Raw genomic sequence first — 18378 nt, 5'->3', positions numbered from 1 at the left:
TTAGGATCTAGATTGGGATAATGCTCCAAAGTCGCAGATCTCATAGTCATTTCCACTTTCTCTGCCATGATCGATTCTGCAGAGCCTAACATCCCTAGAAGCAATATGCCCTAGCGTCAGAAACCTATCTTTAAGTGCTTCAATAGGTATAACAGATAAATCAACATTAAGATCGAAAATGCCATCACCATCAATGAGAAATATGTTAGTTCCGTAATTGGTCATTTTCCTACTTAAAAAAGTATAGTCAGTGAAAGCTCACAGGTGGTGGGTAGAATCTGTTTCCCAAGCCAAATAGCGAACATACCTTATTTTGCATTATTTTTTGTGGGAAGGTTTTTCGCGGGAGAGTTGGCTGAACTTCCACATACTCCTACATGCTTTATATCTTTCTGGTAAAGAAAGATAAGGAGAGTGATTAACATTATCGTATGTAACCAGTGTAAAAAAATACTTTAGAAAAAGCTTTGGATCGAATTAATAAATATATGGAAGTATTAATATTAGAAGAGTTTCTGATGGAAAAGTTAATGTAGAAGAAGATATTAGTGATCTACCCTATAAAAAAAGAATGTCCAGAAATTGTTGTCGGAAATGTCCAGGAGGGCTCAAGAAGTAAACATTTCTCGGACACCTGAACATTTTCTGGACATTTTCGATGACAATTTCTGGATATTATTTTTTATAGAGCTAGGAGGATGTGTTTTATTATCTTTAGGTTCAAATAGGTTAATAACAAGGGAAATACAATTAAAAATATTAACTATAAATTTAATATAAAAAATTAATGTGCAATTATAACTTTGTGCATTATTATTAGATTAAAAATTCTTTAACAAATAAATTGAATAATTATACTTAAATTTATAAAGGTGAATTTGAAATTTCCAATCTTAAAAAAAGCTGAATATTGCAAAAATGTCACCCTATAAAAAAATTGGATACGTTTTTTATAAAGTTTTTATACGATTTTTTTTCCTTAGAAATAACGTATCATAATAGGATACGGAAAAATGCACAATTACGTATCACTAAAAATATGGTTTTGATACGGAATTTGCACGGAATTCATATGGAATTTACATGATTTGATCACTGATTTTATCACGAAATTTATACGATTTGGTCACTGAATTTACTATTTGTATTACAGTTATTACAGTTTACTATAATTATATTTGCATAAATCTAATTTTACTTTATTAAATTAAATAAAAAATAAAAAATAAACAAAATACAAATACATTATGAAAATTCCCTCCTTATTAAAACCACCTATTGCAACCAAATTATCTATAAGTTCAGGTTCATTTGGAGTAAAACAACCTAAAAAAAACAAAAAAAAGAAACATAAGAACGTCTAACTTAATTGGAAACAAAACCCCCCTTCATATAGTATCTGCAATCGTCCAAGTCACCAAAGGTCAGCATTCCTACAAAAAAAGAAAGAGAACTCCAGAATGTCTGACCTACATAAATGAAAAAAATTATGAAGCATCTGATGAAAAAGAAACCAAAACAACAAAATAAATCCAAAACTGACCTACAAAAAAGAAGACTCTGAAGCAACAAAACTGAAACAACCTACAAAAGAAAAGAATTTGAACCCAACTTACAAAAAAAAAAAAAGAAAATTTGAACTGACCTAAAAAAAGAAAAAAATCCTGAACAATCCTACAAAAAGGAAAGGACTCCCAAACTGATCGACAAAAAAGAAAAAAGAAACTGAATCTTCTCACAAAAAAAAATCTGCTGGCCTATGAAATAAAAAAAGGGATAAATATAAATAAAAAAGAAAGGGGAATAAAGAATAAATCAAAAAAAAATATTTTTTTAAAAAGAGAGGGAAAGTTAAAAAAAAATTTTTTTTTTAAAGGGAGGACGTCAAAGTTAGAAAAATAAAAAATTTTTTATAAAGAGGAGATCATGCAGATTTTCATAGTCAGCTATTTATATTGTGACTATTTTAGTTAGATATAATTGATATAACAAATTAACAATACAGCATGATACAAAAGCCAGAATGGATAACACTTTTATTGGATGTGGTAAAATTTTCATTCAATCGTCTGATCCTGTGAAATGATTTGAAATATTTTGGATTTTTTTATTATACGGTATTATTATTGTTCAGACAAAGTTATTTTTAAGCCAATCATTTATTTAAACAAATTTTTACGAAACAAATTTATGATATTTTTTTGAGAAAAAGTTTAGTAAACAATTTTTTGTAACCAAAAAAAAAAATAATAACTACTGTAATTTTGCGGTCAATTATATAAATATTTAAAAATTCAATGATTTTAAAAATAAATTATAATTAAATTAATTACAAAATAGGTTCATCATATAAACTCGCTGCTTTATCGGCTAAAGATTTCGCTTTAGCGCCTAAAAATAATTAATTTGTTATTAATTTTAGGATACAGGGTAAAAAAAAATTAGAAAGAATACATGCCAACTGAAATTTTGCGATCAAACACAATAAATATTTATTGATGATTTTAAATATAATTTACAAAGTCATTAAATAACTATAAAATTCTTCACTGGAAATTTTCTTCTCGATGAACTTAGTACCCAGGAATTCTAGATTCTTAATTAATAAGTATATGATATTAAGCCAGCCTAATATTATATACAAAATTAACCAGAATTTTATCTGACAAATCTAAAAAAAAATATTTTTGGAAAAAATTCAGCTATAAGGACCTGGTATTTTTTTTCCTTTTTTTTTAAATGATATTCTTTTTCAAATTGATAATTAATTGTTTGTTTTTCAGTGCAAAAGTGAAATCTTTTACTGATAAAACAGCAGAACCTAATAATGCTACTATTGATAAGAAATATTTAAGACCCCAACGCCATGTAATTTAGATTCTAGTTCAGGATTGAGTTGTGACCAGCAGTGCAGGTTAATTATTTTTATGGCTGCCAATGCTCAATATTTTGCTGCTAGGGATCAATCCCAAATTTTATCTATAATAAATTTTATATGATTATTTTTTTTTAATTTATACTAATGATACATATATAAAAATATATTATGAAACTAAATTTTTTAATGTATACATTCTATACTATTTTAATTAAATATATTATTAGTTTTTATCCTCTAGTTCATCTAGTCTTTGGGCCTCCCCTAGCAACCATACAATATGACCAAGAACTTTTTTTACTCGATCTTCCATATCTTCATCTCCATATATAATAACCATTGGTTTTGATAATTTAAAATTAGGGTTTCTTTCATTATCTAATGAACACTCCAAAAAAAACCATTTTTCAGAATCAGTTATAATACCAAAGACATTTTTCTTCTTACTTGATTCACATTGAACTGCATTCTGAGTAACACCTTGTTGAAAATCTTTATCTTTAACTTCAGTAATCCCAATTATTCTAGAATTTTGAATTTGAATTAAAGCAAAGTCTACAGGCCCATGACCATTCAGACCTGAAACATTTTTTTCTGGATAAACCTTAAATTTATCTTCAAAAAGGTTAGCAATAGCTACAAGGTATGAACAAACATATTGACTTTTTGATGCTTCATTTCCAATAGGAATAGCTTTGAAGTGGAAATTCAATTCAGTTATAAGATGCTTGATTATTACTTGTGACTTTTCATCATTTAATTCTACACATCCACAAGTAAAAGGAGGGAATACAGATAATGTTGGATCACTATCTTCACTAAGTTTATATAGTTTACATATTTTTGGAAAAGTCCAAGAAGAAAAGGATAATGATGTTTCTATAATACAGTAAATTTGAGGTTATTTTTTGATACAAATAATTGAAGCATATTTTGAAACTCTAGATCACTTTTAGGAGAATATTTTTCATCATTGCATGAAAATGCAAGTGTTGCAACATCTTTCTGAAGTTCTGGAAATTGATATAAAGCAAATACAAATTCTTTAAGGTCTTTAAGAGTCACTTGAGAATTAGTTAGCTCATCATAACAATCATCAGGAATTTCAACCTGCCAGAGTTTCAGCTGATCAGGATCAATGCCAGCAAAATCATTATGTTTTTCTTTTTGGATTAAACTCTTAAGCTCACTAATGGTTTTGTTTTTGTTAATATTAATAGCAAAGGCATTGTGTGCATTTCCTTGAACTATGCAAAAAAGAGTGATAGTAGTTCGGCACTTTTTTGATTGTGAATTGAAATTTTCCTTTTCTTCTTCAAGTTTTCGCTTTACAGAATCCTTCTATAATAAAATTTATTAACAATTTATATAATCACTAAACTTATTATATTATACTGACTAACCTTATTTAATTCTGTAATCACCTCCTTCCAGTAAATTTCTAATTTTTTTGCATGACGTGTTTGTTCATTATTTACCTATTACAAGAAATATTATTAGCTGTGTGTACTAATTTTTTATTTATGATAAAAGAAGGTATATAGCCTGTTCCTCCTCCAGAACAAGCAGACTTTTACCAATACAAATTTAAGGCACCTGAATTAAGGACTTGGATTTACCAAGTTGGTTAATCCAGTAATTCTCCTAGCTCAAAGCATCAATTTAGGAGTTACCTTCAAATTTGCTAAATAAAAAACACACCTTTTCCTTTATAGAAATTAAAAATTCCTCATTAATTATTTGATGTTTTGCTTCTATTAGAAAGTGATTGATCCATTGATTATTAAGTTCCTTCCAATTATTAGTTGGTAATGATGAAGTAACAATAGTGTTGTAGTGAAGGAGTAAGAAACCATAATATGATGCTAAATTTCCTTTCTCTTTGAAATAAGATTCTAGGGCTAAAGGTCAAAGGGATAGTTAGAAAATTGAATTTATTTACTAAGTATATAAAATTTATTTACCCTTATGTTCAGGATATAGTTTACTCATAATTATTTCATTAAACAAGAAAATTAAAAAAAAGTAAGGTTTTGTTAAAGGAAGATTAAAAAATTGTAAAGTAATTGTAAAAATTAAAAAAAAGTTAAAAAAGTAATATTAAGATTAGAAAAAGTAAGAAAAAAAAACTATAAAATTATAAAAAAATTTAGAATAAAAGTAAGAAAAAAAAACTATCAAAATGCATAAGGATCTTAAATACAAAAAAAAATAACTTATATGTGGTATGACTTGGACTGACATATTATTGTGAAAAAAAAAAATAATTATAGTAAGTGACCTAGCTTTTGTTAGTCTTGCAAGTAAGATGATACAGAATGATATAGTTTTACTCATGATAATTATTATAATGACAAATTATGATTTTTATTTAATATAATGTCATATTTTTTTACTAAAAAGGAAAAAAGATCTTACAAAAAATTAATAGTTATGACATATATGATTGATATTATAACAGATACATTGTTCATAGTAATTAGTAAGAAAGCATTAGCTACTTCTTTTAATAAATATAAAACCATTATTTGTAATCTTAGGATTTAGGAACCTGATAATGATACTATCTAATTTTGAATTGTTCATATTAAATTAGCATTAGAAATCCAATACTTATTTTAAGTAATCTAATTTATTTTTACTTTTTTAGAAGTGTTCAGCAAATGACTTGATGATTCAAATGACAAATAACAAATGACATGTCATTTCAATGCTCAAATGACAAATGACCTTAGTCATTTGAATGTAATTTTGGCCAATATTATAATTTTTGCCTACACTGAATTCATTGTTTTTTAATTATAGTCACATGCTTATTTATGTGATAAATATTAGCCAATCAAAATCATATGATTGAAATGACTAAAAGACAAATGATTATTTATTTTATTTTAAACATATAGACATGACTGGAGCCTAACAATACATAAAGGACAAACATAAACCATAGCCTATGTCATACCCATAGGAATTAAAGAAAATGAAACTGAAAAAAAATTAAATTTACAAATAGAAAAAGAATTAACTAAATCTAACTCTAAATCACTAGGATGTTGAATGTGAGATGACCATCCTCCAGAATGAAGAAAATTAGAAGTATACAAGACCAACCATAAAGATGTTTGAGGACCATGTGTGCGACGAGGGACCATGAAGTTAGCAGTAAAGGGATGAAAAGACCAAGAAGAACATATAGTAGGAGGTGAGAGGCTTATCAAGATATGAGAAGGACTGATTTTAGGGTCTCATGAGGAATTTGAAATGGTGGAAATAATCCTAGGCTAAGTTGATCCCAAAGATTTTTTACACCTAAATTTGCATCTTTTTTGTTTAGAGGTAATGCCATGTTGATGGTCCCATTCATGTAAATGGATACAATGTCAAGGCCAAATACGTTTGTATAAATTTCATGAAATAATCCCATATAATATTACAGGTGAGTTTATCATTAAAAGTAAAAGAATGTACTAAGTTGTTTAAATTTTGTGGGATAAATTGATGTAAAATTAAATAAATTTCATGATGTCCAGAATTATCAATATTAATATGATTAAATAACTCATAAGAGTTAATAGAATGTGTAATTGAAGAATTTAAAAAATTGACATTTGAGTCAATAAGTTCAATAAGAACATTTTTATGATGATGATGACAAATGATTATGAATAATAACAAATGATTTCATAAATTATCTAAATAGTCAAATGACCAGATCATTGTTTTTTAGTACTAATATGATTTTACTTCAAGTATTAATGTTAGTGACTAGAGAGCAGTGTATAAAATCTGAAAAAAATTATATGTGCACATGTGCACATAAAGCATGCACACTAAAAAAATTTTGTGAACAATAGTGCACATTAAATTTTAAAAATTGTGCACATAAAAATTAAAATATGCATATGTGCACATAGTGCACATGAATTTTATACACTGCTAGAGAGTCATTATTTATAATCTAATTTATTTAGCTTTATAGTGCCACCGGATAAATGAAAAATCAGATAAATTTACTGGTATTGATATTATTTTAACACAGATTTTATTTCGTAAGATACCTAAATCTTTAACCAATTCATGGCGCAAATGACATAATCGGATAAATATCACATTTTCTGAATACCTTGTACTAATATAGTGACTTAAAATGGTCATACTAATTTGAACATTTGATTTGTAATCATTTGTAATCATCTGGACTCATGTCTTCTGCCATTACTGCCATTATTACATGGAATCTGAGCTAATTCCACTCAGATCCAATGGGAATCTGAGGCGAAAATTAGTATATAATATAATTTACTGTATTTATTATTAAAATATGCTAAAATTTAAAAATTTATTACATTAATTAAATATATTTTCTAAAATTTTTATTAATAAATCATGATTAATTCCGTTCATTTCACCAAAAAATATGGGAAAGACTTTTGAAAATAAATATATATTAATAGTTGAAATGGTAAAAGATTTTGAATGAAAAGAAATAAATTTTCTTTTCATAGTAATGGATATCCTTTTCTTCTTGTACTTTCTCTAACTGATTCATATTTGAAATTGTCAAAAATGAGTGACTGATTTTTGCAAAAAGATACAAAAGAAATTTTATTAACGAAAATATATTTCAAAGAATATAACTTTAAAAAAAACTATTATTAAACCAATATCCAAAGCCAAAATCTGAGAAATAAACATTAGTTAACGTTCTCTTAAAAAAAATAAGCTTTAAAGTGTAACTCTGAAGCATACCATATACAGTATTTAAAACAAAAGAAAGAAGTTCTGAAGTGGAATTCTGATTGTTTATTGATGGTCATGTGATGGACAATAGTTAATTTTTTTGGACGTCTACTTCGAGAAGCAATACTAATAGCACCTGTTTTTTTATATTTAGATATAATATTATAAATTGTGATTTTACCATAACCAGTTTTTTCTGAAACTGTTCATTCTGAGTCACCAGCTTCATAAAAACTGATAACTCTAAAATCTGAAAGTTCTCTTTTACAAAAAAAATAAAAATAAAAGAACAATATGCATGATGTTCACTTTTATTGATTATTATATGGTACAAATTTTTATTTATTGCAGGTCATTTGCAGATCACAGGAGTGGACCTAAACTTTTGGCTGGGAGTAAGGTTGCCTGCCGAAACTAAAAAGGAAATTCCGAAAGGCTTTATTTCTAAATGCGAATTGCAATCTCGTATTCTCTATCCAACGTATTGGTAAAAATATTATTACTACATAGTTCGCAAAGAAATGCAGGAAACTTATAGTAAAATCTTGATCGCTTTTTTATTGCATTATCAGAAAGCCGAGTAAAATATTCAGTATCTCCCTCGTCATTATGCTCTTCTAAAAACTTTATATGAGCTTCTTCAGTCCATAGATAAGTCACCATTAAAACACCGAATTATGAATTAATCACTTGAGATTTGTCCAGGAATACTTTATTTTTTTTCGTTCTAAGAAAATAATGGTGGGAAGCTTTAATTGGTAAATATAATATTTATTGTGTTTAATAATCATTATTTTATAAGAACGTTTTAAATAAAGAATATTATTTGCAATTTTATTGACGTCATAATAATATACGCAGTAATATTATTAAAAGTTACGTCATGGAGTCAACCAAATTTACATTATAAAATCAGATAGATCAGATAGAAATCTTTAGAAGTAAGGTTATACATATCAAATATCTATTCAATAAATATAAAAATACATATAGTGTTCTTATAAAAAAATATACATATATATAAATATTTCTAAATTGTTCTCTAAAATTTGAGTATATTAGTTATTAGAATCTATAGGTTCATTATGAATAATTTGAAATACTTCACATTCTTCTACATCAAATTTATTTTTAGTTTGCCTGATTGGTTTTAAATAAGAACTTCTTTTACAATAATTTCCAAAAGATGAACTCCATATAACAAGATCATTTTCTCCAAATGATGGACCGTAGTAAAAGTGATTTTTTATAGCATTATTCTTATTCATTATACGACTTAAAATATAATTATTAATTCTATTGCTATTAAAAGAAAATATAAAACTATCTTTAGTAATGCCATAATTACCATTAGACTTCCATTCAAGTGGATTATATCCTCCAAGAATTTCGTTACTGCCTTTCACTTTAACAATTGTTACTGTGCGAAGTTTATTATCACAAATTTCATGAAATTTATCTCGGTCAAGTCCATCACGGGATCCACTAAATAATAATTTAAATTCATATGAAGGAATTAATTGGTCCGTAATTTCCAATCTATCGATCCATTTTGAAATAAGTTCAACATGTTGTTGAGTTATAATTCTTGAACCAACAATTTTTTCGCTTTCTCTAATGTTACACGGTCTTGGTCTATCACTTGATCCATTTGGCCTGCTATCAGGATTCAAAAGGTTTAAAAAAGATTTTATTAAATCCCTATATATATCTTTTGGAAATACTTTTTCATAAGGCAATACTTTATCAACAAATTCTCTAGAAGATAAATTGTGGAATTCAATCAATGGAATACAATGTTGTAAGGTATTCTTTAAAGTTTTAAAATTCTGTTTTGAATATGTTGCAGGATCAGAAGGAAGTTCAGGATTTTTAGCAAGTCCCCAATTAAGAACGTGTTCCCAAATTTGAATTTCATTCATTTGAAGGTTATCACTTTGAATAATTGTGACCAAAAGATTTTCTGAAATTGAAGAAAAATTTGTTGTTTCAAATATCTTATTTGGCTCTTTGGTTATTAAATCATTGCAATAATTTTTAAATTCCGCGAAAGAGTCATTTTCAAAGCTCATTTGATATATTAAATTAAAATTTTGTTCCATCCAATTTGTTTTGTTTCTGATCAAGAAAGATTGCAAATACGTGAATAACTCTTGAAGATTAAGTTCACTGGCAGCATCTAAGATTTTCATTACGTCTGAAGTATCATATTCGTCCAAAGAAAGTTTCCCGCCATATAAATAACTGAAATAAATAAAAAAAATAAATATGTGTAAAATTAAAATATTATTAATTAACCGTCATCAAAAGTTTATTACCTTAAAATTATTTGAAATATTTCTGGTAAAATATTTGGTAATTTGATATGTGCCAAAGTTCCATCATTTTTCTTTTTATCAGTTGACAAAATTCTTTGCAAATAAGGAGAACGATAATATAAAATAACTTTATGCGCACGAAAGACTCTTGTACAATCTTCATTACCAACTTCAATAGTAATATCATAATATTCTTCATCATTTAAAATTTTAAGGAAATCTTGTGATAACCTTGGTAAAAGGTTTTTAACAACCATTTTTTTATTATTCTTTAAAGTTTAACGAGAAAAGAATTTAATCCCAAATTTGTAAATGGATAAACCTTATATTGTAATTCTGTGCAACATTCAAATTTAAAGCACGTGACTCTGAGGTCATATCGGCAAATATGATTTTCCGGATTTCGAATTTGTTTAAAGTGGCGTAGCAAGCATTAATTATTACTTTATTCTATTAAATAAACGATGTCATGTCATAATCGCAACCATTGTAGGTTGTTTATCTATAATATCATACTAAAAAAAAGATTTATTTTGCATGTTTTATCTACTTATTCGTTTACACAATCGGCATAAACTGATAAAAGTTTCACATCAAATTTACCATCTTTTCTGTAGATAATTTCCTTCTTAATTTGGCCAAGGTTTAAATAAAATGAATGGATAATTGTACGTTAATAACGTTAATTTAACGTGTTATGTTAAGCTTAGTGTAGCTTAATAATCAATTTTAATTGTTAAAATAACTATGCTAATTAATCTAAACTTCATCAATTAGAACTTCACCTATTACTGTATCTGTAGGTAATCGCTTAAATATGAATTTTGAATTACAAGTTGCGATCACCCTTAAGTTTTTAAATATAGATTCTACGATGCGATACAAATCCTGAACTGAAACTTCATTCTTTTTGATGGCCATATCAATTTTTCTAAAACTTTCATTTATGAGAATTCATATTATGGTGCACAAGTGAGAAAGAAACTGAGGGATAAAAAAATATAATTAATTACAATATTAAATATTTAAAAAAAAAACTATCACTGTTAAAATATCCTATATAATTCGCATTCTTCTACATCAAAGTAATCTTTAGTTTCTCTAATTGGTTTTCATAAGAAGAACTTTTGCTAAAACACATTAATTTTTCAGATACGTCACACTGGGGTGGTAGATATACTAGTTAAATCAAATATATGTATAGTCTCATATAAAGTTTATTATTTTCGTGATCAACATATTAAGCTTAAAATTGGTTTTTTATAATAAACTTTCAATTAAATTTGATATTTTTTAAACTTTCACAACTTTGGATTCTTCTCCTCATTTTTCGCTCTGAATTCTGCAAAAACATTCTAAAACACCATCTCTTTCATGAAATATTTGATTTTCTTAAAAAGAACTGCAATAAGCATATAGTAAGCTTTCTAACTGCTTCTTTATAGGAAAAATTTTTTTTTTCTTGAGTAATTTCAAAAAAAGCATTCTATTTTCATTTTTGTGTATCTGTTTGTATTTCTAGTATTTCTTAAAAGTTAATATAACATGATTACTCAAATTTTAAAGATTTCGAATTTTTTAATGGGCAAATGGCTATCACAAATTTTTAAATAATATGAAGTTTATATTTCAAAATGTATAATACCGTCAATAAATAATTTAAATGTTAGTATCCAAAAATCCGGATACCCTATATAATTTTCCTAACACTATTCCAAATTCAGTAATTAAAAACTAGTATAGTAAAAAAAATCTGGATTATAAGACTATACATATATTTGGTTTAATTAGTATATCTACCACCCCAACGTCGCACCATATAATAAGATCATTTTCACTAAATGAAGGACTGAGATAAGAATTATTCATTACAGAATTGTTCCCATTCGTTACACGACTTAAAATATAATATACTAATTTTATCTTTGCTAAAAGAAAATATAAAACTATCTTTAGTATTGCCATAAATACCATTAGACTTCCATTCAAGTAGATTATATCCTCCAAGAATTTCGTTACTATCATTCACTTTAACGATTGTTATAGTGCGAGGTTGATTATCGCAAAGTATTTATTTCGTGAATATCCATCACGAGATGCGCGAAAGAATAATTTGAATTCATATGAAGTAGTTAACTTGTCCGTAGTTTCTAATCTATTGATCCATTTTGAAATTAATTCAACATGTTGATAAGTTACAATATTTGAGTCCGCTATTATTCTTTTACTTTCTTCCGTTACTTTAGTTATATCGGTTATCACTTGGCTTGCTATTAGGATCTGAAAGTAGGGATGGCAACGGTCACGGTCATTAACCGGTTATGACCGGTCATGACCGTGACCGATATCGGTCGGTCAAAGACCTCTGACCGACCGGTTAACCGACCGTTTGACCGACCGTTTAACCGATCCTGAAAACGTTTGCGAAATGTAATTTAATAAAAAAAATGTTTCGCAAACGTTTTTTTAATTATTTTAATAGAAAACGTTGCGAAAACGTTTTTTATTAAGTATTTCAATTAAATTACGTTTCGCAAATGTTTTCAGGATCGGTTAACCAGTCGGTCAAACGGTCGGTTAACCGGTCGGTCAGACCGGTCGGTCAAACGGTCGGTCGGTCGGTCAAAGGTTCTTGACCGGTTATGACCGACCGATGACCGACCATGACCGACCATTGCCATCCCTATCTGAAAGACTCAAAAAAGCCTTTAATAAATCTCTATATAAATCTTTGGGAAATAGTTCTTCATAAGGGAATACTTTTTGTAAAAATTCTTTAGTAGTTAACTCGTAGAATTTATAAATCTTTCTAAGGTATTCTTTAAATTTTTGAAGTTGTCCTTCGAAAAGTTTGTAAAATCAGAGGGAAGGTCAGAATTTTGAGCAAATCCCCATTTAAGAACATGATATTCTCAAATCTGAATTTCACTCATTTGACGGTTATCATTTTGAATAATTGCAATTAAAAATTTTTCTGGAATTAAAGAAAATTCAAAGAATTAAACATTTTATCTGATTCTTTGGAAATTAAATCAGTACAATATTTTTGAAGTTCCAAGAAAGAATCATTCTCAAGACTTGTTTAATATATCGAATTAAAATTTTGTTCCATATCCAATTTGTTTTGTTTTTAATCAAATAGAATTGTAGATACGTGATTAATTCTTGAAGATTAAGTTCGCTGGCGGCAACTAGGATTTTAATTACATTTCTGGAGTATCATATTCGTTCAAAGAAAGTCTTCCGCCATACATATAACTAAAATATAAATAATATACATTATTAATAAAAAGAATATTATGAATATAATTTGTTTTTAAAATTATTACCTTAAAATTATTTGGAATATTTTAATATTTTAGGTGATATATTAGGTAATTTAATATGTGTCAAAGTTCCATCATTTTTCTTTTTATTGGTTGAAAAATTCTTTGCAAATAAAGAGATTTTATCATTCAAAATTTCAAGTAAATTTTGTGGTAAAAATTGATTTTCACCCATTTTTTATAAATTTTTAACGTTAGCGAAAGGAAAGAAAAATTTAATCCAAATTCGTAAATGTTCAATTATATATAATTAGCCGTTGTATTCTGTGCGACATTAAGTTTTTTAAAGCAACTGACTTTGAGGTCAAATATAAATTTCCGGATTTTTGATAGTCAATAGGTTTTTTAAAGAGGCTTAGTAGTTTATTCAAAAATCATGTTAATCATTTAATTAGATGTCACAACTCACAACTCACAACATAATCGACGATTTGCCGCAGGTCCATAAATGTCGATTGTATATATTAAAGATTTAAGAATTATCAATAATTTGTTGCATATTTTATCTACATATTATGTCGATACGTTTATACAATCGCATAAAAGTTTCGCACCAAATTTTTTCTTTTCTGCAGATAATTGACTCATAATTCTCCTCTTAAGAAAGATCTTGAACGCATATTTTAATTTAAACTAAATTAGCCACTTTACTGTCAATGCATACAGTACAACTACCCTATTATATTCAGGTTCTGTAATAGTTGGTGATATTCCGGCTATTATACTAGTTCAATTTATATTAAAACATTATGTTGTAAATTATATATAATTTACACAAGTGAAGAATCCTATCATTATAGTTTAATAGATATGGCCGTTTTCAATCGATTTTGGTCAAGTTTCAATGAACCTACATATTAGTACGTTTTAATACTAGCTCTAAACCATATATCCAGCATATCTCCCAATTGTAGATCTCTGTGTATTGTGTATTGTGAGTATGCAGATCTGTGAAATCACTCATATTATACAGTCGGCCGAACCTGAAACTTGTTGTGCTGAATCAAAGTTCCCCAGAACGAATTTCTTATAATTAATTACTCTGGTTATACCGAATATTCATAATAAAATGCTTTTACTATATACCGAACTCACCTTAACAGCCCAGGTAGCATGCAAGTTCGATTTTTTTATTTTTATTTTTATTTCACAAAGTGAACGAGGCAACAGTACAAATTATATAGATTTTTAGAGAAAAATCGAAAACAATTCTAAAACTGAAAACCAAATCGCTACAGGGGCGATGTCACCTTTCTAAACTAAAGGACGGGTGATCAACCGGATTGTAATATACGAAAAGTCATGTGACTATAGTCTACTAATCCTGGCCAAATTTATAGTGCTGACCAGAGTAATTAACGAAATACAATTCTGGCCTGCACTACAAATTTGGCCAGAACGGAAAACTAGTTCGGTATATTATATAACGAATTCACTTTATATCGAACGAAAGCGGAGGGTTGTAAATTTTATATTATGTGATTAATAATCTTGATTTGATTGGCTAAAATCTGTATCACGTGAAAACGAGACAAAAAAACCAATTTCTTTTTACAAAATTAAAATCCATTTACAGGATCGAATTTTATTTAAGTTTTTAAGTTCCTATTTTAGAGGTTCTGCACTGTATATTACGCATTTTGCGTAAAGGTAGTACTAATAAGAACTTATACATGGATGGACACGAATTAGATTAATTAGATTCATATCATACCAAAATATTATGGTATCGAATTATTTGATATGTAGGTGAATGAATGGTCATTCAATTTAGTTTGAATAAGTTGTACTATTTATATAGCCCCGACCAAAACGATGATTACAATAATAATGGCGAATTCTGATTACAATCAGCTAGTAATTATCGTTATACTGTATTTCTCATTAAGAACACTATATATATATGATGTTGTAAAGTGTTCGTTCCTGGCCACCAGATCCCTTATCTAAATTCACAATAATTATTGAAAAATAGAAAACAATCGCGTGGGTATGTATTAAATATATGTATCATATAAATTATATACAATTATGAATACAAATAAGTCCGATTAATTTAATGGATCAAAACATATTTCATTACGGATATTAATCGTCGTAGACATCCAATCGGGGTAGGAGAACATTACTAAAGGAAGTGTAATTAAAAATGTTAATTTGTATCTAAAAACCGTTTAAAGTATTTGCATATTTTGGGTTTGATGAAACTTGAATTATTTTTTCTTTTCATAATAAAAAAAAGTTGACTCAAAAAATTCAAAATTAAAATGGAAATCGTTTTCTATTTTTGATTTATTATTTCTTTTGTAAGTGTCTCAGTTTTTATTAGAAAAAAAAACAAATAAGTGAAGTAAAATTATAATAATCATTAAACATAATCATAATTACATAAATACATAAGAACGACTATATCATAGATAATAATAAAAATTGGTAATATCTTATAGTGGATCATAATGGATGGAATAGAAAATCAGGGGAAGATACATACAATACATAACACAAGATTTTAGGGTTCCTTTCATTTTTATTCCATTCCCACTTCATCTTTTTCGTTCCTTTACACTATCCTTTATCATTTTCATTTTTTTTCCATTCCCACTTCTCTTTACACTACTCTTTGTTCCTTTCATTTTTTTTATTTCCTTTGCTCCATTTTGTCCCCCTCCGTTCTTTTCATTTTTTTCATTCCCACTTGATCTTTTTTGTTCCTTTTGTTTCTTTCACTCCCCCTTTGCTCCATTTCGTTTCTTTTATTCCCTTTTACTCTCCTTATTTTTTCATTCACCCTCATTTTTTTTGATTAATAATAAACTTTATAATTATTTACTTATTTTATATTACATCAATCTTAAACTTATAACCAACTTAAAAAAACTATTTGAATAATTAAATGTATTAGAATCTATTCATTTCATATATTATTATTCTTTTGGTAACTTAATTTAACTAAACCAGAATAAAAATCTTTACTCAAAAATCTGGTAGTTATTTAGAGAATTACGGATATGGATTTGGTTATAATAATCTATTATTAAATCAACAATTTCTTCAAAAAAAAAATTGATATTTTTACATATTTTATAATTAATTGATTGATTTTATGAATTTGAAAATCAAACTATTTATCCAGCGTTCAATTTAATTGAAAAAATCTTACTCATCTTTCTATCAACGTCGGTCAATTTTCCTATATCTGATATATTAAATTGATTTTTTTTAAAAAAAATAATATTTTTATTTAATATTAAAAAAAAAAATTAAAAAAAATTTGAGGGGGAGAAAAAGGATGAAGAAAGAAATCAGTTTAAAAAAGGGAAATTTCTGAAAAAAAAAGGAATCCGAAAAAGAAATAAGTACGAAAAAAATTCTGAAAAAAAAAGGACAATAATCCGATCCAAAAGAGCGAAAAAAAAAATTTTTTTTAAAAAAAATAACAATACGGTCTAAAAAAAAGATCGAAAAAAAATAGTTAAAAAGACCAAAACAATGGGGATTATTTAATAAAAAAAAATATAATTTTTTCAGTTTGGGAAAAAAAATTAAACCTAAACGGGAAAAGAATGAAGAAAAAACAAATTTTTCAGGTTAAAAAAACTAAACTGAAAGAAAAGGGAGAAAAAATTTTTTTGAAAAAATTTTAAAAAAAAGGAACCAAAAAAAAAAATATTTGAAAAAAAAAATCGGATAATAATCAAGGTAAAATTTTATTAACTAAAATTAATAGTTTTTTATCAGGCGGAGGCATGTCACGCCGTCACGGGTTTTAATTATATTGGCATGGGGATTTCAAGTTACACAATTCAAATTATTTATGCAGATGCGTTACTATTACTAAATAAAATAATATATACGTTTACCAAAAAAAAAAAAAAAATTATTTATGCAGAGACTAATCCAAACTCCAGACAAATTTTTTTTAATTATATAGGTTAGTCTATTATTAAGTTTGATACAAAAATGATATTACCTATTATTAATAAGAATCAGCGCCGCAACATTCATCTGATCATCGATCCAAACCTAAATAGTGAAAGAATGTATTTTGGGAAAAAAAATTCGGTTTGAAAGAAAAAAACCAAACCGAAAAAGGAAAAGGAAAAAAAAATTTAGATCGAAAAAACCAAAAAAAAAAAGTATTTAAAAAATTCCGATTAAAATTTCATTAACCTTAGATGTACAACATGACTTGCCGATCAAGAGAGTCTAGAACATGGATCAGCAATTCATCTAAACGTTAGTCACACAAACACTTTTTTTTTAATTATATAGAATATAGATATAGATTACAACATGTATCAATATAATGTTTTTACATTTACAATATCTGTGTTTAAAATATTAATGTTTTTATACGTTTTTACATTTATAAAAATAATAAATAAAAACCTTTTTATTAACCTTAATACAACAATTACAATGTATATCTTAAAAATGTATTTATTGCATTGGTTACATCTATATGATCAAAAATAAAATTAAAGAAATAAAGGTTAATTTATTTTCAACTAATTTCCTAAGACAAAGCACTTAAAAAAGAATTAGTAAAAGTTAAAGGAAAAAGAGTGAAAAAAGAAAGGCTACTCACTTTATTCAAATCAAAGGGTCGCGATTAACTCACCGACACCGACAATCATTTCACGACAACCGTTTCACCGACAAATATATATAAAATTAAATATAAAAATTTTATAAATATTTTTACATATATTTTTATATGAAATAGGGAATTTTTATTGTTAGTAACACGTATTTCTTTGTTAGATTTAATAAAATACAAAAAAACTACTATAGATTTCCTTAGGGGAATAGCACGTACTTTTCACTATATTTTTTTTTAATAAATGTATTAATGTTGTGATGATCAAAAACTAAAAAGGTTAATATATATATGTTTGTTATTTCTTTATTATTTTAATGAAATTTATAATAATTTATATAAAAAAAAAATAAAAAAAAAATATAATAGATATAACTATATGTTATTCTATCTACTAACCCATCTATGATGAAATAACTCATATTCAATATTTATTTTTTATTTCGGTGAAATGATTGTCGGTGAAATGAACCAGACCCATAATATTAATCTTTTCGACTATAAGGTTAAACGACG

The 18378-nt window shown here is 26.6% G+C and overlaps 5 protein-coding genes across 5 annotated transcripts; all 5 read right to left on the bottom strand.

Moving 5' to 3' along the window:
• On the bottom strand, positions 1-225 carry OCT59_020144 (uncharacterized protein; the record flags this gene model as incomplete). The annotated part of the gene is made up of 1 exon (XM_066148984.1): positions 1-225. One exon carries the CDS (start codon positions 223-225, stop codon positions 1-3), a length of 225 nt encoding a protein of 74 aa, XP_065989939.1.
• A 2876-nt stretch (positions 226-3101) lies between these two features.
• Positions 3102-4870, bottom strand: OCT59_020143 (uncharacterized protein; the record flags this gene model as incomplete). The annotated part of the gene is made up of 5 exons (XM_066148983.1): positions 3102-3757; positions 3829-4219; positions 4282-4356; positions 4580-4779; positions 4843-4870. The coding sequence occupies 5 exons, from the start codon at positions 4868-4870 to the stop codon at positions 3102-3104; spliced, it is 1350 nt and encodes a 449-aa protein (XP_065989938.1).
• A 959-nt stretch (positions 4871-5829) lies between these two features.
• OCT59_020142 (uncharacterized protein) lies at positions 5830-6030 on the bottom strand (the record flags this gene model as incomplete). The annotated part of the gene is made up of 1 exon (XM_066148982.1): positions 5830-6030. One exon carries the CDS (start codon positions 6028-6030, stop codon positions 5830-5832), a length of 201 nt encoding a protein of 66 aa, XP_065989937.1.
• A 2032-nt stretch (positions 6031-8062) lies between these two features.
• OCT59_020141 (uncharacterized protein) lies at positions 8063-8281 on the bottom strand (the record flags this gene model as incomplete). The annotated part of the gene is made up of 1 exon (XM_066148981.1): positions 8063-8281. One exon carries the CDS (start codon positions 8279-8281, stop codon positions 8063-8065), a length of 219 nt encoding a protein of 72 aa, XP_065989936.1.
• Positions 8282-8676: 395 nt separating this feature from the next.
• OCT59_020140 (uncharacterized protein) lies at positions 8677-10193 on the bottom strand (the record flags this gene model as incomplete). Its single annotated transcript, XM_066148980.1, has 2 exons — positions 8677-9862; positions 9937-10193. The coding sequence occupies 2 exons, from the start codon at positions 10191-10193 to the stop codon at positions 8677-8679; spliced, it is 1443 nt and encodes a 480-aa protein (XP_065989935.1).
• Positions 10194-18378: the final 8185 nt, after the last annotated feature.

Source organism: Rhizophagus irregularis, chromosome 3 (genome assembly GCF_026210795.1).
Source record: "Rhizophagus irregularis chromosome 3, complete sequence".
NCBI classification, from domain to species: domain Eukaryota; kingdom Fungi; phylum Glomeromycota; class Glomeromycetes; order Glomerales; family Glomeraceae; genus Rhizophagus; species Rhizophagus irregularis.
Note: the sequence above shows the minus strand (reverse complement) of the source record. Positions and strands in the feature narration are given on the sequence as shown.